This window comes from Hippoglossus hippoglossus, chromosome 19 (genome assembly GCF_009819705.1).
Source record: "Hippoglossus hippoglossus isolate fHipHip1 chromosome 19, fHipHip1.pri, whole genome shotgun sequence".
NCBI classification, from domain to species: Eukaryota; Metazoa; Chordata; class Actinopteri; order Pleuronectiformes; family Pleuronectidae; genus Hippoglossus; species Hippoglossus hippoglossus.
In genome coordinates, this window is record NC_047169.1 from 20,126,189 (window position 1) to 20,147,955 (window position 21,767).

At 40.8% G+C, this 21,767-nt stretch overlaps 1 protein-coding gene across 1 annotated transcript; it reads right to left on the reverse strand.

The window, feature by feature from the left end:
• Positions 1-762: 762 nt before the first annotated feature.
• LOC117753382 (transmembrane protein 238-like) lies at positions 763-7,198 on the reverse strand. The gene is made up of 2 exons (XM_034571460.1): positions 6,524-7,198; positions 763-1,057 (listed from the first exon to the last, which is right to left on the reverse strand). Exon 1 carries the CDS (start codon positions 7,085-7,087, stop codon positions 6,530-6,532), a length of 558 nt encoding a protein of 185 aa, XP_034427351.1. The 5' UTR covers positions 7,088-7,198; the 3' UTR covers positions 763-1,057; positions 6,524-6,529.
• Between the last annotated feature and the right edge of the window lie 14,569 nt (positions 7,199-21,767).

Below are 21,767 nucleotides of genomic sequence, written 5' to 3' on the forward strand. Positions count from 1 at the left end.
CGGCACCTCCAAGTTTCCCAGGTACCAGAAGATCCAGAAAATCAGGCTGATGAAGATGAGGAGGGGCCCCGAGAAGACGAGGAAATCCCAGAAAGTGAAGGGAGCAAAGACCCCGACGAGGAAGAGGATGAGGCCTGCTGCATCCAGGAAGACGGCAATGAAGAAGAACAGCAGGCAGCGGCCGAGATTGGCAGTGTAATCCATGATAGGAGCAGTTGATCATTAGGCAATTAGAATTCACTGCTTTACCAGTTTATGATGTGAAAAATGTTAGAAGCAAAATAAAAACGAGAGGAAACTCTTCTTCCCTTCTCAGTGCCGCCTGTGAGTCTGAGAGTCTGATGACAGGGAAGAGTTTAAACACACCCGGGTCACATTCCTCTCTCTATCAACATCTCACATCTCTTTATTCATGACACTGACTGACGGGGGAGAAATAAACTTCCTTAATGATGACAAGAGATTCAGCAGCTCTCGCTTTTTGCATTATTTGATAAAAAAAAACAACCTGGGAAATACTCAGGGGCTTAATACCTTCAAAAACTTTACATTTGATAAGTGACAATGTGAGAAAAATCTGCTTCCTGTGTAGTGTATGAAAGCTACTAAACAACCCCCGTGAACTCCGACAAGGAGGAAGAGACAGAAAGAAAATAACTGTTCCTTGCACAACTCAAAGCATTACTGTGCTGTTATCTGATATCAAACAGTATCAGCTGCCTGGGCGCAGAAACACCTTCAAAGAAACAAACAACGACGGCGTCCAATTAACATGTAAACTTTATTCCCATGAAAGGTTATTTACATCTGTCCAAAAAAATAAGCTCATAAAAAATTTAAGTTTGCAATGTACAAGTTAAAGACGTAAAGAAGTTTCTTCCTGTGTGCACAGCTCATCCGTTTAGTGGGGGTACAGAGCTTTTTCCCTGATTAAGAAATTATCTTCTTTTTTTTTTTTTTTAAAGTGACGTTAGTTCATTAACTCAACATGTTCAGTCTTTGGAAAGCAGCATGAGGAGGGACAGCATCCTCCAACACCAGGAAAGCAGGATGTCACCTATAAAGAGGAGAAGTGGTTTTAATATATGTTCACAGGTTGAAATAACAAAATTCTATAACGTTTTGAGAAAAGAAATGCACCATTTTTAACAGAGGTTGAAGTCTTTCTTAAATTTGCTGTGTGAGACTGATTAAAATTGGCCTCCGCTTGAGAGATTTGTGGGAGGATGAGTGTGAGACAACTGTCTGGTCGAGTGAATCTGTTAAATAGTTTAGAGAATAAGACGTGAAATAATGTAGAAGATTTCCCCTTTTTGGATTTTTTAAAATTAAATTAACAACATACATTCTAAAAAGTTGAGTGCAAGAATTTGAATGGATTGAAAATGTAACAGTGTCAGCAGGAGGAGGACATTTTGGGGTCGTTGGAAGTTTTATGCAGGATGACAAGCAAGAATAAATAAGTGATTAATAAAAAAGGCACAGAATCATTTCCTACTCATAAAAATAGGTTAGGTCACTTTATATTCAGAGTTCTCTCCAACTCAGGCTCTTATCAGCCAATACATTACGGAGGACGTTTAGTTTGTTTAGGGTAAAAACAACATCTGTGAGGCTGCAGCAAATGGTTATTTTCTCAGTTAATGGAATCATCTGCTCATTTCTTCTAAATTACTTTGTTAATCCGTGGGCAACAAACTGACACATTACTATGAATAATGTCCATTAAATTGTCCTAAAGCCGAAGTTAATATCTTGAAAATATTGTATCTGAAAAAAAAAAAACATCCCAAAACACGAGGAAATTCCATTTACTGTCACATGAGGTGGAAAAAAGCATCTAGTTTCCTTTCAACCAGAATCTCGTTTCAGCTCTGGTCAAAACATTACAGAAAATAAAAAAACATTTCTGCTATTTGCACATTGCTGTAACAAAATTTTGAATGGTCTAAAACAAATAAACAAAGTCTCCTGACACACCTGTGCTTCATGTAGGTGCAGAGGCACACAGTGTTGAAAAGCCAGGGGTGACAGAGAATATAGATAAAAGGAAGGTGCAGTGGTCAATGAATACACCCAGTCACGGCACTGGTCCCATGCTCTGGAAAAGCTTATCTAATCAGTGATCGGTGCAGAGCAGCATGATGTGAACACACAGCACCACAACAGAAGCAGGTGGTTGTGGGTTTATACGATATTTACTATGTTTATTCATTTACTCTTTACATAAGGAGAGATTATTTTTGGTCACACAGGACACAAAAAGTGATCATATTCTTAGCCATGTGACTTTGTACGTGTATCTTGCTTTGCGGTGACTGGCTGAAAAATAAACCGAAAGAACAAACCAAGCTGTCAATTATAGCCTTTTAAATAATGCAAAGGATAAAAGTATGATAAATCATGATGGATCTACATCGGTTGACATTTAAAAACACCAATAGAGTTATTAGAGAAGACTGATTTCAGTCTCCCAATAAACTCAGTAGAGCACATACCTCCACCAAGGCCCAACAGTCCCCTTAAATTCAATCAAGCCTTATAGCTAAGGCAACAAAGCAATGCAGATCATGAAACGTAATCTCCTTTACAGAAGAATGATAGGTTGATAAAAAGGCAAACCAAGTTAAAGGCTTCCTCCTTTTGAAACCACATTTAAATCCACTAGATCCACATTTTTATTTTTATTTGGAGGACACTCATGAATAAATATGTTTGATGTTTTTCCACGAAGATCCGCACATTATTCCCAAGGAAAATTGTGAAAATTCAAAGAAAGCCCTATCTTGCAATGTTAAAGAAAGAGAAATAAAAACTTCCTGGATCCGGGTTAGTCCGGATTTATGCCAAAGTTTGGCTCACAGCTTTGAGTTGACATCACATAATATGAATACATGTGCAGCGAATGCAATCATTGTGTAAACCTGAAGCTAATCTCATGTTACCTAACTGTTTATAGCGTCACCTAATGCGTGTCAGGAAATTCTTGTTTGCAGTACACCGGAGTCCATCATTGTTCCAACATTTAATCTGTGCAGGCTGTTGTTGAATCTGATGGTTTATAATGGAGCCAGGTGGCTGCATGTTGTCCTTAGGTGGTGGCCTGTGTTCATTGGGGGAATGTCCAGTGATAAAACCCATAACATTATGTGCTCTCAGTCATGAAACCAACTTCCCCAGTGCAACTCCAACCTTATATTTATCTTTGGACGGGCCAACCAAAGACAGCCTGTCACACATTACTTTAAACTCTACCTACTCACTCTAAGCATGTTTTGAGTATATAGAGTGGTAACACAAGACAATTGACTAAATTAACAAGTAAAATCAACAAGATACTTAATTAATTAATCTGCTTATGTTCTCAATTACTTCATCTTTGGGCAAAATAACACTCTACAAGAACAAGTGCCCATCAAAATGTCCCAAAACTCACATCCCAACGCAAAGACATGCCATTTACTATCACATAAAAATCACAAAATCATCCAATATTCACAGTTTTGAAGCTCAAACTAATCAGTTTTTGCTCATATTTTCCTTGAAAAAATACTTAAATGACTATATCAAAACAGTTTTAAATCGATTTCCTTTAAACAGAGTAATCAAATCAATTCAGCTGTGTACTTTTGCAAACATTATAGGAAAAAACACAGTGGGCACATTTGCGTGATTGCTATAAATTAGAAAACAAATGCTGGCCCAAGAACGGAGCCCTGGGGGACACCACGCTGTTATCTGGCAAATCAGCAGAATCTTGGAAACAACAAAAATAATAAAATGTCTGGGGGAAAAAATATGTAGTGGATAATTTTCGAAACAATATCGTTCTGATTGCTAATTTCTTGGTCAACTGCAATAACAGTGTTGTTTGGATAAAGATCAATGTTACTACGAGTATCGATAGCACTGCTACTAGAGCGGAAATGATTCGTTAATAATTGATTAGACAGAAAAAAACAGACAACCATTTTGTTAAATGGCAAACTGCCCAAAAACTTTGTGAGGATTTCTTCCTTATCTTTGTCCTTTGTGATAAGTAACTGCATATAGTTATTAAATGTCAGTTGGACAAAATGATTACTATTAATTAATTACTTGGGATTTAGGAATGATTAGCATTTTTCACTATAGGTTTATTCTAAATGTTATAGACCAATTAATGGAACAATGATCAAAATAAACAAATTATGAAAATAATACTTAGTTGAAATGTTAATTAGGACACAGCATTTGACATTTTCAAGTTTCATTAACTATTCTATTCAGTTACTTCCTTTCTCTGTTCCTATATTATGGTTTAAATGCTGCTTCAGAGCCTTGTCCCTCCTGCCTGGATATTATTCCGGTTAAATCCTGGATAAATACAAAATCTATTAGTTTGATTTCAGTGCGTATTTGTGACCTTAAAGATATCTAATCTAAAAATGAGTGACTGTGCTGCAAAACCACTAATGACACTAATGATCAGAGATAATATGGGACATGAACTTAGTGTTGTCAGTGGTAGGGACTGCCCTGCTCTCAGTGCTCCTTTGCCTGGTGTTGAACACAGTAAAGTTACAGTAAAAAACAGTGCGTCATAGTTCAGTGTTTGTTCTTTCGACCACACCATTTCAAACAATGCAATATCTGAAGATCATTAGCCAGGCTAGATAATATAGGAATCAGGGTAGGGCCCATTAAAGTTAACTATGTGGAACTAGTGGGTGGAAGGAGTGTGCGTGAAGCAGACTAACACAGTGTATGATCTCTGAATTTGGGGGTAGAGTGATGGGCCTAGCTCTACCTATGCCTACCTCCATTCCACTGGATCAATAAGCACTGCTGAGTTCCATTAAAATGCAATCCTGCCTTTTGGCCCAAAGGGTCTCTGCCTCGCCGCCCGGTTACAAGCAAACTGACAGCTAAAATAATGCAGAACTGTGAAGGTGAGCAGAAGCGGTCAGGCTCATTAATTATAAGCCGCCACGGGCCACTGAAGATCTTTTCACAGCAGCCAGGGAAAGGGGGAAAAATTTAATTATTATAACAGATATTCATGAGCAGAGTGAGCTGGCAGCGTCCTGAGGGAGGACTAACGTTTGCGTGAGGGCGCCCATTCCTCAAGACTGCCTTCACTCTGGGTGTCATCTGATCTCTAACAATAATGTGAGAAATCTCCTGCTGGTGGCAGGGGTGAGAGCCGGGGGAGGCACAGTGCCACCGTGCAATACACTAAGGATGCCAGCAGCAATCATGATGAAGGAGTTACAGCCGTGGCACCGAGCAGCTCGCGACAAGCCAAACAACAGCCGGCTGACAGAAAGGGTGCAAGCAGGGCAATGCGCTGAATATTTATGACTTTCAATTATGATTGTTTGTTGGTTTTCGACAGGCCCCAGACTTTCAGAGGATCATGAATTTTTCAAAAGGACTGCTTTAACTTTTAAGAGAATGCAACAGGTTAGCTATGGAGTCCAGACATTTGAAGTAGGTTAGCAGGAAATGGGTTTTCAACATCTCAACCGCAACAAGCGGGTCACAAAAATAGACAGTGGACTGGGAGGCTGTTGAGGTGGTCCTGGGTTAGGTGATGAGGAGGAGGTGGGTATTAGATTATTATTACTAGTATAGTGCCCATTCTAAACCTGCCTGTCTGGAATGGGCTGTTTGTCTGGCCTGTGCTATTGCTCCGGAGCCACTTCAGAATTATTCCTTGTCATTAGTGAGTCCTCGTCCGACAGCTCTACGATATACTGTCACTTAGTATTCACTACTCGTGCAAAGTGAACTTAAAAATATTAAGAGTTAGAAAATGTATTGTTCATTCTACCTGGTTTATCTGCAGTGAAGGTTTTATTGTCCTGTGTTTTCCATAAAATAAAACTGAATTTGCTTCATTGCTGCTCACGTGCGGGGCTTTTACATAAATATGAATGATTTACTTAACTGGTGTTACTTCTTCATACACTGCATGTCAGCTATTCTATTCATTCATTTTTAATGATACTGAACATATTGCACCAAACTCTTCACCGCACCTTCTCAGGCTATTTACAATACACATGCCAAGTGTGAAGCTGATAAGAAGAATGGTTCGTGAGATATGTTCCACATAAAGGCAGATGTTTGTGGAGGAAGGTAGATTATTATTATCAATAGTATTACACTAAATTAACTGAAGCTGTTATCATTAATAAAATCACTACATCTATAACTAGTACTCTTTATTTCCACTATAACAACCTGTCAGGGCTCAAATTTGACAGTGGCCCAACTGGCATCTCTCTTGTCTCCTCTCTTTGCAACCCAGCTCTCTTCTCTCACCCCAACCGGTCGAGGCAGGACTCGGGTTCTGTTAGACCTGTCAAAAGGGAGTTTTATTCTCTCCACAGTCGCCAGCAAGTGTTGGGGTTCTCTATCATTGTGTAAGGTCTCGACCTTTCTGTGTAAAGCGCCGGGAGATAAAGCATGTTGGGATTTGGTGACATCCAAATAAAAAAAAACACAACTGAATGAGTTTTCAGGGTGATAGACGCACCTCCTGTCAGAGAAGCCTCTCCGGTTTGTCACCAGCTCCCTGCAGCCTCACGTCCGAGCTCCTCAACATCCCCAGCTCCACGTTCTTCACAGCCAGAGACGCGCACTCGGTCCCTGCGTCAAACCCTCTGTTGTCGTGACACGACACGGCTCCCCCGCTGCCCCCTTCCCACGTAACCTGAGACGGCGCGGCAGCACGCACGGTGCCGTTCATCTCCTTCCCGCTCCCCATGTTCTTCTTCTCCTCCCCGGCTTCCAGGGGCTTCAGGCCGCCCTTGGAAAACCGCTCGGACAGCTTCCTGACCCAGTGCGTAAAGTTGATGTCCAGGGGGCCCGGGCGGTCCTCCCCGTACAGCTGCACGTTCCCCGTGTACCACAGCACCCACCAAATCAGGCTGAGGGAGATAATGAGCGAGCCCGTGTAGATGAGGAAATCCCCGTAGAAGCGGCCGTCCAAGTTCAGGTTGCCGAAAATCCCGACCAGCAGCACGACCAGACCGACCGCGTCGAACGCAACCGCGAGGATGAACAACAGCGCGCAGTTCCCCACGCAGTCGTGCGCCATAGCGGAGAGCAGGCGAGAGCCCGAGTAACGGCACCGAGCGCGGCAGCCTGTTTTTCAGGACGCACATTTCCCGCAGCTTCCCACCTGTGCAGCGTTCACCTGTGCACAGCCCCCGCCCCCCCCCCTGACACGTCACTGGATCGAGTGGGCTCCCAGGGGCCGCGGATCCACATGCTGCATTCAAATGCACACCGTACATCCCAGGCCTCGATCATCCCGCCCCATTTGGGAAGGTGGCAGATAAGCGCAACAAAATATGTTCACCTCAGTCTTTTCCATGTATTTCCCAGACTCTCTGAAATTAAAAATTGTTATTTGATAAATTTACATCAAACAACATAATAAATAGATACAAAAAAATCACAAATTCCAAGTTTTCTTTGTAACCTGGAACTAATGAGATTCCTCCAAAGTCAAAGTCAACTTTATTGTCTTCACTGCCATATGACATAGATTTATATACAAGAACACAACATGAATGCACACACCAGTAAGTACTCAAGCAGCATACAAGTGAACAACATATTTGTACACAACAATAAGTACTCAAGCAACATATAAGTACACAATATATAACTATACAACATATAAGTGACACAACAATAAGTAGCCTACTCAAGCAACATACAAGTAACACAACATATAAGTACAAAACAATAAGTACTGAAGTAACATATAAGTAACACAACATGTATCTACAAAACAATAGTACTCAAGCGACAGTTAAGTAACATCTACTGTATGTACACAGCATTAAGTAGCCTACTCTAGCAGAGCATATATGTACAAAACAATAAGTACTCAAGGAGGAACATATAAATACACAACATATAAGTATGCAGTCAAAAAGGCACATGTTTAATTTAACTTTTCTCATTTCTTATGCAAATCATCCTCAACTCCACACAGACTTGAGAGAATCTTGTTTCTATTTTTGCTATAATTTCTGCCAGATTACATAGTTATTTCCAAGTAAACTGAAATTTGATTGCAGTTAAAGAACTCAAAAAATGTCAATCCGTAAATCCCATCAAATTACATCACTTGGAGATATGTGTCAGGCTTTACATGGCTTCAACACCTGGAAACAGATGTGTTCAAATCAGCGTAGTTCCACTTTAAGGACTTTCCAGTTCTGATGATGGTAATAAGGAAAGGGAAATTGAACTGGTGACATATTTAAAGGTTCAGTGTGTAAGATTTGGGTGAAATTAGACATTTCTGTGTGTAATCCTCTAAATCCTCGACTTGTTGTTTTCTTTACCATAGAAAGGCCCCTTTATATTTAAACACTTTATATTTACATCGGGAGCAGGTCCTCTCTTAGTTTATTACAGTAGCTTAAACTGGACAATCTAAACACCTTTTGAGTTTTTATGACAACTGAAGGCTACCACAGGTTCTCTTTCATGTTGGGAAGGTGAGGGTGAGGTGAGGGGTGTTCAGCTGGAAAGTGCAAATTCACCACTAAATTCTACACACTGAACCTTTAAGTGGCATATTTTTAATGGCCAAAGGTTTTGCTCTCACTTATTGTATCGTCACAAATAGTGAAAGTGTGTCACCAACAACAACAAGCATTGCAATGAATTGCCCTGAAAGCTGAACCAATAAAATGCATAATCTTAATCGCAATTAAACCTCTGCTGCAGCTCACTTTTGACATTTTTTAAAAAGGTTATTTCAAATGCGTGATTTTAACAGTCTAAATACACACATCTTTTATATCCTTAACCCTTAATATATCAACATACAAGTGTACAACAAGACTGCATCATTATTGCCTGTTTTCAAATGTATATGTGTCTTGATTCTAAAAAAGAGGACTCATTAGAAAACATAGTGTATTATTTTTTTTTAATTCAAGAAAACTAGACAGTTGGGGACAGACACAGTAAAATGAATTTATTAACACTAACAAATGTCAGGCCCCGTAATGGGAAACCAGGTCTTAGAAGTGAAACACACACAGTAGAAATTATTCAATTTTCCCGGCAGACATGGCTCTGTAAGTACTGAGATTATCATGACTAATGATGGAAAAGTGTGTCAAGGCATGGAAATGATATCCATCTGAAACTTCAGCCTGCAGCCTGGAACGTCACACTGATCAGAAGTTGAAATTTAGCTGTTTTCTGCTCGACCGTGGTCAGTGTGTGATTTAAATATTTCCAGCAGCACTTGAAGGCAGCAATATTCTGCCCCCTTGGATATCTGAATGGCATGCAGAATTTTCCCAGCAGCCTCCTGCAGCCAAGATCAGACACACACACTTGCACACACACACACAAACACACACCCCACAGGCATATTGAAAGTGCAACCTAGTCACAGTATGAGTGATTTCATGACTTATTAAGCTCTATGATTAGCTGGGAGATGCGGCAGATTACATGGATTTCCTTCAGTGAAGTCCTTCATGGCTCAAAGTGATTTCTCTGCCATATGCAGGGCATATGCTGCAGAACATAACAAGGAGTTAGGGATGAAATGAGGGAGGATCGTGGCGTCTCACAGCAGAGAGACAAAGATTCCAGCCATAGCAACGGCCCGAATGTAAAACTAACATCATAAAGTAATTTGACTATACGTTTAAATGAGTATAGGGAGAGTGAGTAAAACTGAGAACTGTACATGCAGGGTTCATTTGTTAAATTTCACAGGCCAAGACACAATCTGCTCACATTCGTCTGCTAGAGGGCGCCAGTCATCTTTAGAACACAGGCGAGCCGGCCTGCAGCACTGCACTGGAAACTCACTGCGTTGCTTTTAACCAGGTGAAAAAAAAAGATCATCCTAACTTGAACCATCGCCCCCCCCCCCCCCCCCCCCCCCCCTTTGGTAAAAATGTCTGATCTGGTTTATCTACCATCCATTACCCAACTCAGATCAGCCCTGTATGCATGCATTCTTTACAAGACTGTATATACAATATGCCTACTCACATTTTCTCATGTACAAATACTTTAAATATTGACACACTTTTCCATTATGTTACACTTTTTTCCCCTTCTAATAAATGTTGCTGTTACTCGTGTTGAGGGTTAATGGCAGAGGATGTCCCACCTTCTTAAGCCCGATGAGAAAAATTGTGATTTATGAATATGGGTTATACAATGGGTTATTATTGATTGATTGATTCTCATAAAAAGATATGGACATATCTGCTTACATATACAATATGCCTACTCACATATACTACCATTATTGCCTACACCTCTATTACAATTGTCATTAGTGCTCCTTTCATCTCTTTCAGACCTTTCTCATAGTGTAAATACATAAAACATGGGTACACCCCTCAGTTAATGCTAGACGTTGTCTTTTCCTGTCAATGTTGTAGATATGGTTAATTTGCTACACATAGCATCTATTGCACTTGTGCACATCCTGGGAGAGGCGGTTTTCTAATGGACTTCCTTCATACAGCTACAGTGTGATGAACAAGTTGACACTGCTTTGTAATGACAAATACTACGTAAAAAATGTGTCCACTGTCATTGCACAGGAACTTGAGAGATTTTTCAATGCAACATTTGTGTGTATGAAGCATCAATTTTAATGCTGCGCTATAAGAAGTATTTTGTTTGTAAATCAAATGACTCTGTGTAATGTGGACAGTGTCGCTAATAGTGACAAACAATTATTACCAGACTGTGGAGCTCCTCTCAGCTCCACTGAGCCTTTCAACCTCTTTGAGCTAATTTGTTGGTTTTTCGGGGGCAAACAAACTCTATGTCATTACATCTGTTTTCCTCCTGCAGCAGGTAATTCCACTGCACACTGACTGCCCCATGCAGCGCAAAGCCGACACACAGAGTTCACATCAGGCTGCCCGACAAATTTTTACAACATGTAGCTACTACAGAGCCAGATCTTGTGCCAAAACAGAGAATCAGACGTACATCTGTCAAGTGGTCAGAGACAAGACTCAGAGTATAAAGTGCTCATATTGCTCCATGGCAGCCAACAGCTGCCTCGATGTGCCAACAAATACACTTTTGATGCAGGTTTTTAAGTTACTGCATCTTTAAAATGATTCTCAAGGCCAAACTGTGTGTTCGGTAAAAATCATATTTGTTGATTGTTAGACCACTTTCTAACAAGCTTAAAAGACAATGTAGGAAACCTACCACCTCATAAATGTATAACAGTGACTGTATTAGCAAACAGAAGGAAATGTTAATCTAATGTCCTGTCCACATGTGGATATTAAGCAAAACAGACTTTTTACCTCTGAATTCGGAACCTTCTATTTCAAGTCATGAAAATTTATATTTTTCTAAATGCCTTCCAAAGTGCAGATTTTAAAAAACGTCAGTCCCTTCCCTTGTGGATCAGTGTGTACATGTGAAACAGAGTGTTTTGGAAACAGTGCAACACAGTTGGCCACCCGGCGTTCTTATATAAGCATTTGTAGTCACCTTTGTGTTCACGTCTATTTTGTAAAACGAAGTTAATGTGGACAGAGATTTTTTTTCTAAATGAAGGGGAAAATATCTGGACAAAAAAACATCTGCAGTATTGCAGACAAGGCCAAACAGTCACTCTACGTTTAGCTCTGTTTTGGTCTGCATCGTGTACAAATTAAAAGTTAACTTTGTCTGCTCTCTGGTGCTATAGAGCAGCACAGAGGAGTGGAAACTAGGTGGATGAAAGTGGTGAGACTGAACCAAAAAGCAATTTTGTGGGAAGTAAAACTAAAGACAATTAGCTAAACGTCTCAATAGAGTGCAGACCTGCTGAGCCGTGAGATAAATCTGTGGATTTGTCCTCAATCAACTCCTTTCACATCACACACCGTCATTTGATCAGCTAATAATACAAAACTCTGATCAGTGCAGCTTTTTCTCTGAATCACTTCTGAGGATTTAAGTATTCTGTTGCTGATCACGACTTTCTCTTTGCAAAACGCAAAAATGGATCAGTGCTTTTGAAGATTTTTGATTTCCAAGCCACTGGCTCTATTTTCACTTACATTTGCAGTTTATTTGAAGATGTGGATGAGGAAACAGAGCAGCTGTAAAGAGTGTTTTTTTGTGTGAGTCAGATCGGTTCACATTGAACATTTTTATGTTAAAGGGCAAACCTAAGAAAAATCCACTTTGAGTTGTTATACCAAACCCCTGGAGTCGTGAAACAAGCCAAATGAAATTCTCCAAAAATCTGCCCCAAAAGACGTTTTCACTCAAAACAGCCTGAACTTGTCTTTTTACCCACCCTCCCTGTGAGAGCTCGGAGAAGAACAGCTCATTCACTCACCCTACACTTTAGTGTGTAACATTTTGGGGGCTGCAGGGTCATTACTGAGCATAAGTTCAGTTAGTTCACTTATTAGTCGTAAGTAGATGTTAAACCCTGGTTGATTGTGGTACTGTTTCATTGCTCTTCCCTCCTACTGCTCTTGGGCTTTTGGCGGGTACGCAACTCACATCACTCATGCCCATATTTTCTTTTTATTATCACCACACATCATGATCTGAGCCCTGCTTTCTGTCAAGTAGCCCTGGTAAAATTGGATAATAATACAAATCGTTCCACAGGCAATACAATAAATTTGCTTTTAAAGACGCGGAGGTGCAGAGACATTATGAACTGCGGAGACCCGCTCACCTCGGCAGTGTTGGATAACTTAGGAAACGCTTGCTTTCCAAACCAAGACCCTGGAGATTGCATTATAGTGTAGAATCAATCAGAAAAGACATGTAGCACAGAAACACTTTATCTGTGCCAGGAAGAGGTATGATTGGAGAGTTAAACCTTCTCTTCCCTTTGAACAACTTCTGGATGTGAAAGAGCTGGAACTGTATTAAATAATTGAGAGTTGGAAGGTAATTGAGGACATAGATCAATAATATCTAGGGGGTTGCTCTCATTACAGAGATACCCAGACACTTCCCGAAAGTTAGCACAATGATGATGAATCTGGAGAAAAAGGCAGAGAGAAAGAGAGGAAGGAGGAGGAGAAAGGGAGCAATGAAATCCAAAAATTTAACAAATGAGACCCATTTCCCATCCCTGCTCGTCTCATCAGAGCTTCATATCAAACCTTTTGGATGTGGCAGGTGGTTTGGCCGCCTCACATTTCAAAATGTCAGATCTCTGTGCTTAGAAATGGGGATCTTTCCAGGGAGCCTGACGGCTTCCCAGGCCCTGATTTCCCAGAGGATTGGCAGTCTCGACACGCATGGGCGTCTGTGAGCATTTAAACACTCAACCCCCACACCCCACTCACCCATCCAGCCTCCCACACGGCACCCAACTCCCTATTACAGCGTCTTCTATCCTTTCATCCACTATCTCCTCCCTGTTTCTCCTCCTCCATCAAGCACGCTTCGTTTCGCCTTCTATCACCTGCAAAAATAGACTTGCTCAACTTTTAAGGAACTTGCAGGATTAAACAGAGTCATTTCATTAAATGTTTTCTATGCCTGGGCCACAAGTGAAGAATGAGGAGTCGATGAAGCTGGATTTTCAAATCAGAGATGGTATCGTTTGTCCACCTGGGGTGGACATTGGACACTGCATTTAAACTGATAGTGTATTTCAAGGGAGCAGTTTATCCCCGAGGGGGCTCAGTGTGGAGAGGCAGAGCTGCCATTCATGCTGGCACACACACACACACACACACACACACACACACACACACACACACACACACACACACACACACACACACACACACACACACACACAGCCGCCTACAGATGTGAAAACACATTTGTTTTACAGGCACTTTGTTTGTCTGAGATTAATTCATTGGTTTCAAAACTTAATCCTCTACTCTCACTATGTCCTATTACTAAATGTAACTAGACCTAATCCAAGTTAAGTCCTGAACCAGAGTCTTGAACTCTTATTAAAATGAGCTTTGGTCAAATCATCCTCTCTTTGAAGCTAAACTGAAATTGGCCCTCAACAGACAAAAGAACCAAACTGTCTATGGATTAACTTTCTATTGGGCCCTGAGGCGATAAGCTGCTGTATGGGGCCAATATTGTAAAAATACTGAGATTTGCGAAATGCGTACAGGAATCTGCAGATGTGTATTCAGAATGGTAAAATCAAATTTGTAAATATGTAAAACTTGTAAATGTGTTGTGAGATTTATATTGAGAATTATTGAGAATTATACATGTACAGACAAATTTCCATGTGGGATAAATACTTAGAAACCACATAAAAATACATTCTTCATAATATTTTTTGTCCAAATCGATGATCACACAACAAACAGCAACTCAAATCAACTGAAAGATTTCTAATGTTTGTCAGCAAAACAAACAAATTGATCAGGGATGTTAATAATTTTGATTGGAACCAACCAGAACCTATATCTGAGATGCCTTTTCTGAAAAGCTGTAGTAATAAAGTGTTTACTAGCACTTCTGTCTCATGACTCAGTCGTATACAGCACTGTCCAACTCCTATCTGTCAAGTTGTTACTACAATGTATTAATGTGCAAAATATGGCATAATGACTTGGTATCAACACGTCTTGTTTATAATGGCTAACATCATGACATGTTGCAGTGGAACACAGTCAACTTGCATTTGACGTCACACCCAGCTTTGACCTCTGACTTTGAAAGTGTAAAAGTGTTTGCCTGTCTGTAGTTTGGTGTGTGGCAATTTGTGTACAGTGGGTTTATCAGAGTTCCCATTCCCCTTTGAGAGCAGTGGGTTTGAACCAAAACAGTTTGATTGTGGGCTGGAAAACTAAATGGGCTGAAACAGGCTAAAACACATCATAGAGCTAGGAGAAAACAGTTGGTTAATTTACTACAAGTCAAAGGATATATTATGTATAATATATAGAGTGGCACAATACCCCACAACGGTCCCCTCATGAAACCACATTTTAATTCAGTTAATCCAGAATTTTATTTGGATCTGCACCAAATTGGACCCACTTATAAATATCAGTTCCCTAAACACGGCAGATTTTTTTTTTAACAAGATCCAGGAATTATTCTCTGGCAAAACAATAAAAACTTCAAATAACACTCGATCTCTCTTAAAGTTGACGAAAGTGAAAACCAATTCCTGCACCTGCCAACTGATCAAAGTCCACACCAATGTAATGGCCTCTTCCTTGGGTCATACCACACCCCTCCACAACATTTCATGGAAATCAGTTGTGTAGTTTTTGTGTAATCCTGATAACTAACATACATACAAGGAAAAAACACAACCTTCTTGGCCGAGGTAATCATAGTAAATCTGAAGCTTTCGGGCACCAGGGGGTCTGGAGTACTGGGTGTCTGTTGGTTACCATTGGGTAATTCAGCCATCATAAGAACATATACAGTACATACATACATACCTACACACATACATACATACATACGTACATACATACATACATACACTTGTATTTAGAGTAGCTTAGATACATTTGATCTACTTCTAAGAATGAGAGATAGTCACATTGCTTTTCTTCTCCAAACCATTGTCCTTATGTCTGCACACACGATACAAACAACATCTTTGAGGTCTAAGGTCATCTCTCATCCGCTGTTGTCCTGAGGAATCTTCCCTCCAAGGACGGCCCTGGCTGTTTATTGTCGCCAGCCTTGGCGTCTCGTGTATGTACGCCACTTTAACATTCCCCAGGAAGCTGAATGCGAAAGTGGTGACGCCAATGAAATCTCTCCCCCCACAACTCCCATCCTCCACTCGGAGTGGCTATTGTCTTCACCCCGGTCATATAAATCAGACCGTGTGCGAGAGCGGAGGAGGACTGAAAGGGGAAGAGGGAGGGAGGGACAGAGGAAGATGGAGTGGAGGAGAAAAAAAGAGAAAGAGTTCTTATGGCCAAACTGTCCTCTTCAAGGTCGTCACGGTGATTGGGTGGCTGTGAGGAGGACGGGACTCAGGGAAATGAGAAAGCACAATGTCCAGTGTATGTCATTTTCCGCAAGCACATTTTTGACTGGAGCACTTCAGCTCTCCTTTTCCCTCTTAAAGGAGCGTAAGAGCAATTTCAACACAATCTTGCAGTGAAATATACATGACCAAGTTTCATAGTGTTACATAATTTGGGGTGGATCGCTCCACATTGAGGAACTGCCAACTAATCAACACTGAGGCCAATTTTCAGTGGACACAATTTTCTAGCCTGTCAGGGTCAAATCCATGTCAGATGATGTATGAGCTGTGTCTCATCACATCATTGTTCCTCTATGTTCATGTGTGTCCTAATGCAGCAGATGTGATCTGGTCCTTGTGACAGCAAGCGGATATCTGTAACTCCCAGTCTTGGTTCTCATTAGCCTGAAAGTAGATGTGATCGAACAGACAATATATATGACGGTTGATCCGGCTGACCTTTCCAAGAGGGTCAGCAATGGTGGATATGTGAATTGTTAATGGTTTGGTTCACCCAAATCAAATATATGTGTTATATTGTAGATATACTTATTACTATTTTTAGTTTTTTGTTTGAGAGTGAAGGGGTGAAAGAAAATTGGAATAAATGTCCTCCGAAACGACTTGAACTACATTATTTCTCCATTAAGTGTTTCCAGTTCAAACTATAAATTATAAAGTAAAGGATAAATTATGCCCAACGTTAGACATGGAAATGGAAATGGACGGAGACATCTGTCCATACTTGTTACTAATTTTATCTGTATTTGTGCACATCTTCGGAAAGCTCACGACGTGGGCGGATCAGACAAAACCGAGGAATACCACAGGATAACGTGGCAGTGTAGGCAATACTTCAAGTGAGACATCCAGAATGAGGAAGAAATTTCAACAATGGTGGAACCTTTTAACGAGCATCTGTATGATGTTAGTTTGCCCAGGCCTCAGGGACAAACAGCTTTGTCTCTTTCTTAAAAGGGCATATTATCACAACCTCCTCCACCGTCTACATGCTTGTTGTTGTTGTCAGAAAGTCTTCGCAGCCCTCCAGTGGATGTAGTGCTTGACAACAATACCAACGTAAAGGACACATTGAAGTGCGTGGACATGTGACGGTTACATCGTTTGAAATGGACATATCTGGTTTTTTTATATGTAAAGGCAGCATAAATTAGCCTTAAGGCCTGTGAATTACCCAGATTACCACCGTTTCTTGAAGGCGACATTGTAAAATGTTCTTTCGCTGACATCCACTGAGCTGGGGAGCGAAACCTCAGAGACAGATATCATAAAACATTTACTAAATAATTTAATATTGAATATTAAAAAATATGTAAGCCAGGTTAATGTCATACTCCGAGCCATGAAAAGCAGCTTAGTTCATTTATCCGTGCTCGCAATATAGTTAGTGTTAGAACCACGGTGATGTAGCCACTACCCTCAAGGATGGTTGGCAAATGTCTGTAGCTGATGAGCTAACCCTAACACAGTATCCAGAGAGAAACACTTAGGTCAACTTAATTAAAGTGGCTCTCCTCAAGGCAGCAAGCGAAAGACGAATATCCTTGAGTTACTGTTAGACACAACAGCTCATAGCTAGTATAAGCTAGTAGCTAATTGCAAAGATTTTCTGCTACTGTTTGACTTTTAAAGGAAAACACTTGTGGTTAATGTAGCAATGTCTCCAGTTCAATAAAGTGGGTGAGAAAAATTTGACCAGATTTACTGTCCGTTACTGTCATCAGCCACTTGATCCAAAATATCACTGTTTTGAATCCTGGTGTACGTGGGGCCTTCAAGCCTGCTGATACATTTAAAACTTAATTTCATCCATTGTTTCCCTGCCACAATAGAGATCAAGTGTCTTGCTCAAGGACCCTTTGGCAGGGCAGAGAACAGACTCATGGCTTCACAATGCTAATGCCCTAAAAACAGCACCATTTCAAGTTAAAATAACGTTTTCCCTTTTAATATTTGGCTGTGGTAGACATGATTCTGGGATTCTGATACTGTTTTTGTTGCCTGCAGTCTGAGCCGGGAAGAGAGAAATCGATGGAGACTGAGAGCGAGGGGAGAGAAAAATGGATGCCGTTGGCGGGTTTGTGAGAAAGAAGATGGGGAGGAGATGAGAATCCCCCTTATCTTTCACGGCAGTTACACTTTTGCGGATTTTTATCTCGGCTGGCAGAGAGGCATGTGAGGTTGGCTTCATCTCGCCTTTAACTGATTATCTATTTGTCAACATTTCTCACCATTTCCCCTTTTCAAAGCCCCAGGGAGGTCTGGGAATATTGACTTCCACTTCTACAGATTGTAAAGTCGGATTCCAAATTGAGCGCAGAGGTTTCTCCCCCTGCCAGGCCTGACTCTGTACCCTCAAGTGTACACCAGGGCTCTAAATCACAGTATTTAAAAATCGACCCCACACACAACGATAGTGTGTGTGGGGTCCGGACATCTAATGTTTAACCTGCAGGGAACAGCCTGTGTTAGAGGGGAAGTACTGGCAGCAGTTGGCTGTAGGCGGCTGGAAGATCAGACCGCAGCAGCACCCCCCCCCCCCCCCCCCCCCCCCCCCCCCCCGCTCACTGTTGATTTTCCATTCGTTGCTTATTAGTCAGAATGTCATTCCTCTGTCCTCCCCGAGACCATGTTTCTGTCCAATGTGAAACAAACAATTGAACGAGCAGAAAGGCTTAATATGATTAAAACACGATCAGCTACGTCGGTGGCAGCAGCCACAGTGCATAATTGGATTACTAATGGGGAACACAGATGAATAGTGGTGAGGAGAACAGAGCTCCAGACAGACCTGGGTGAAGTGGGATTTTCTATTCTGATGCAGCGAGCATATTGTGGTGGGGAAATAAGCACTATAAATCATGTCACTGTCCCTGATGTGAGGAGTCATTACATTTTTTCAAACGGGTGAATTTTAGATAACCTCCGTGCATGTCCTTTTAAAATGAATTCCAAGACAATAAGGGCATGACTCATTAATTTGATGAAAATAATTATTTTCCAGTGGAGACTGTCCATTGCTGTGAGAATGTTACAGGGTCAGCTCAACCAAATTACAAAACACATTTTCTCTCTCAGTGTCTCTAACCTCAAGCCATTCCCATAATTTTAGATTTGCTTGCTCGGGATTTTAGATATTTGTCTCTCTGTCTCTTCTCCAATACAATATGGAAGTAAATGGACAGTTCCTCTTGTTTAACTCACACAGTGTCCATTCTAAACCTTCCTGTTTGGAATGTTCTGTTCTCTTGTTCTGTGTTAATGCTCCAGAGCTACTTCAGAATTATTCAGTGTCCTTAGTGAGTGCTCCTCAAACAGTTCTACAATATACTGTCACTTTTTTTTATTATTTTTGTTCTGGATGTTGTGTGCAGAGCTTTTTATAAACCATCTATGGTGCAGAGTGAAGTAAGAAAGCTTTGTGTTCGTCATACCTGGTTTATCTGCAATGAAGATTTTATGTTTTTCTTAGAATGAAACTAAATTTGCTTCATCACTGTTCATGTATGTGGCTTTTATATGTAAGTTGGAATGAATTGACTTAACTGGTGTTATTATTTCAGACATTGCATGTCGGCTATCTCAGAGGTCTGTTCAGAATCATACACAATCTTCAGACCAAGACAAAATGCCACACAGGAAGTGATTGTTGTTGCCACGATGGAGATCAAAAGGAGTTACTGACCACCACTGTAGTTTATCAGAGGACGCAGGAGAAGACATGTTCAACTCAGTCCACAGACTGAAGACACACTGCCCTCCCACCACTGACTGCTATCGAGTGTTGGTCGCATGTTTGTTACATTTTTTTATTTAATGTATCATGTGTTCAAATTGCACCAAATTTCCGCAATTAGTTTGTAGCAAATTATAATGCAGACGCCAAGTGTGAAGCCGATTACATGAACAGTTTAGGAGATATGCGCTCCACATATAGGCCGACAGTCTGGTGGAGTTGTTCGCTAGATGCTTATTGTGTTAAACAGTGATAAAGGAAAATCAACAGCAACTTGATTTTTCTGAAACAGTGTCCCAGTTACTGTGGTTCACTGCTTGAATTGGAAAAAAAAGAAGCTAGAAGTCTGTGCAAGCAGCCTGCATAACACGAGCATGCAAAAACTGAAGGCACAATAAAAAGCTTTAAAGTGATGGTACCAGCAAATGACCACTTCATTATTCCAAACACTAACCGTAATTAATGTGACCAAATAATCAATCAGGCTCTGACCACAGACAGATGCTTGTCGAGCTGTTGCACTGTGGATTCCTGAGTGAAGTGCACCCCGTACTGTAGCCTGCACATTCTTTCACGGGTTGTTTATGCAAGAAAAGAAAAACTGACACATAGAATAAAAGAAGCAAAGCCTGCAGGATCGTCTAGGCAGTCGACTTGAGTCTGCTGCTGCTTTCCAAAGACACCCTCGTCTCTTTGCAGCATATATCCACACTTTTCATAGTTAAGCCGTCAAAGCTGTCTTCCCTCTCTTTGCTGCGTGCCTGCTGCCACACCGCTCACCTGGGAACTATGTTATACCCACTGTGCTGCTACCACTGCTCTTCATCTAGCAAAATCCCCAACAGCCAACTGTAGATGCTGAGTATAAGTTTCCTCGGGGGCAACATTTTTATCAGCGCTCCCCTCCGTTGTACTGTGCTCTTGTGTGGAGTGACAAGGTCAAAGCCGAAACGCTAAACATCGTGACAACTGACAATTGATCCTCTGAGGAAACACGTCAGATGCAGCTCAAAGCTCAGAAAGAACAAACAAAAAAACCTTGATTTAAGACGTTGGTTCTTTTTTGGTTTAAGCTCTAAAAATATATTTTAGCTCAAAAGAAATTGAATGTTGCCCTTCTTAGTACTGGCACTGCACAACGCTTACCCAGAAACACTTTTCATTGGAACTAATTGCTGCCACCAAAGAAATAGTCCCCAGGGTAAATGTTTGAATAGAGTAATGGTGGACTCTGTTTGTGGAGAGACACGTTGCACTGTAAAATGTGATAAGTTGGCTTTATCTTGTTTATTATGAATGGACATCTTGGTTATTGTGAGGGTATTTAGTGACGTGAGCACTTAATGTATTGAAGTGTGGTCAACTTCAATTAAATTAACAGGAACTCAATGCAATTCAGTCACATTAACTGAGACAAAATAAGTGAGAACTGTTTAGTAACGAGGTCAGAGTCTGTCGAGGTGAAGGCTTCTGCTGAAAATGTATGTTTACCAAGGAGGTAATATCTTCATCTGCGTTTGTTTTTTTGTTAGTTAGAAGGATTACGCAAAAACTACTCAACCGAATTCCATTTTGTGGAGGGGTGGGGTATGACCCAGGGAAGATCCCATTCAATTTTGGCCCAGATCTGGATTAGGGGGGCAGATTTTTCTTTGGCAAGATGGGTTTAAAAAAACAAAACATTTTGGTCGATATTTATGAGTGTGTGCAATTTGGTGCAGATCCAAATAAATATACGGATCTAGTGAATTTAAATGTGTTTTCATCAGGGGACTGCTGGGCCTTGGCGGTGGTATGCGCTCCACTGAGAGCCAGTCGAGTTTATGTAGTATAATCCTCAACAGGGAAATCAACACTGTCCTTGTCTTTTCACCCAAACAGGAAAAAATATTCTAACTGAGGTTTAATTTAATTTCTCTAATGTTTCAAAATGCATTATTTCACAATGACAACTGCAAACTACTGGAAGCATTTGGGAAACAATGTGAGGAGCTGTAATATTAATGACTGTGTACAAAGTAACATCTGCGATCAGTGTAAAATTAAACTATG

Coding starts and splice junctions, on each gene's coding strand:
- LOC117753382 (XM_034571460.1), bottom strand. CDS start 7,087: ATGGCGCACGACTGCGTGGGGAACTGCGCGCTGTTGTTCATCCTCGCG.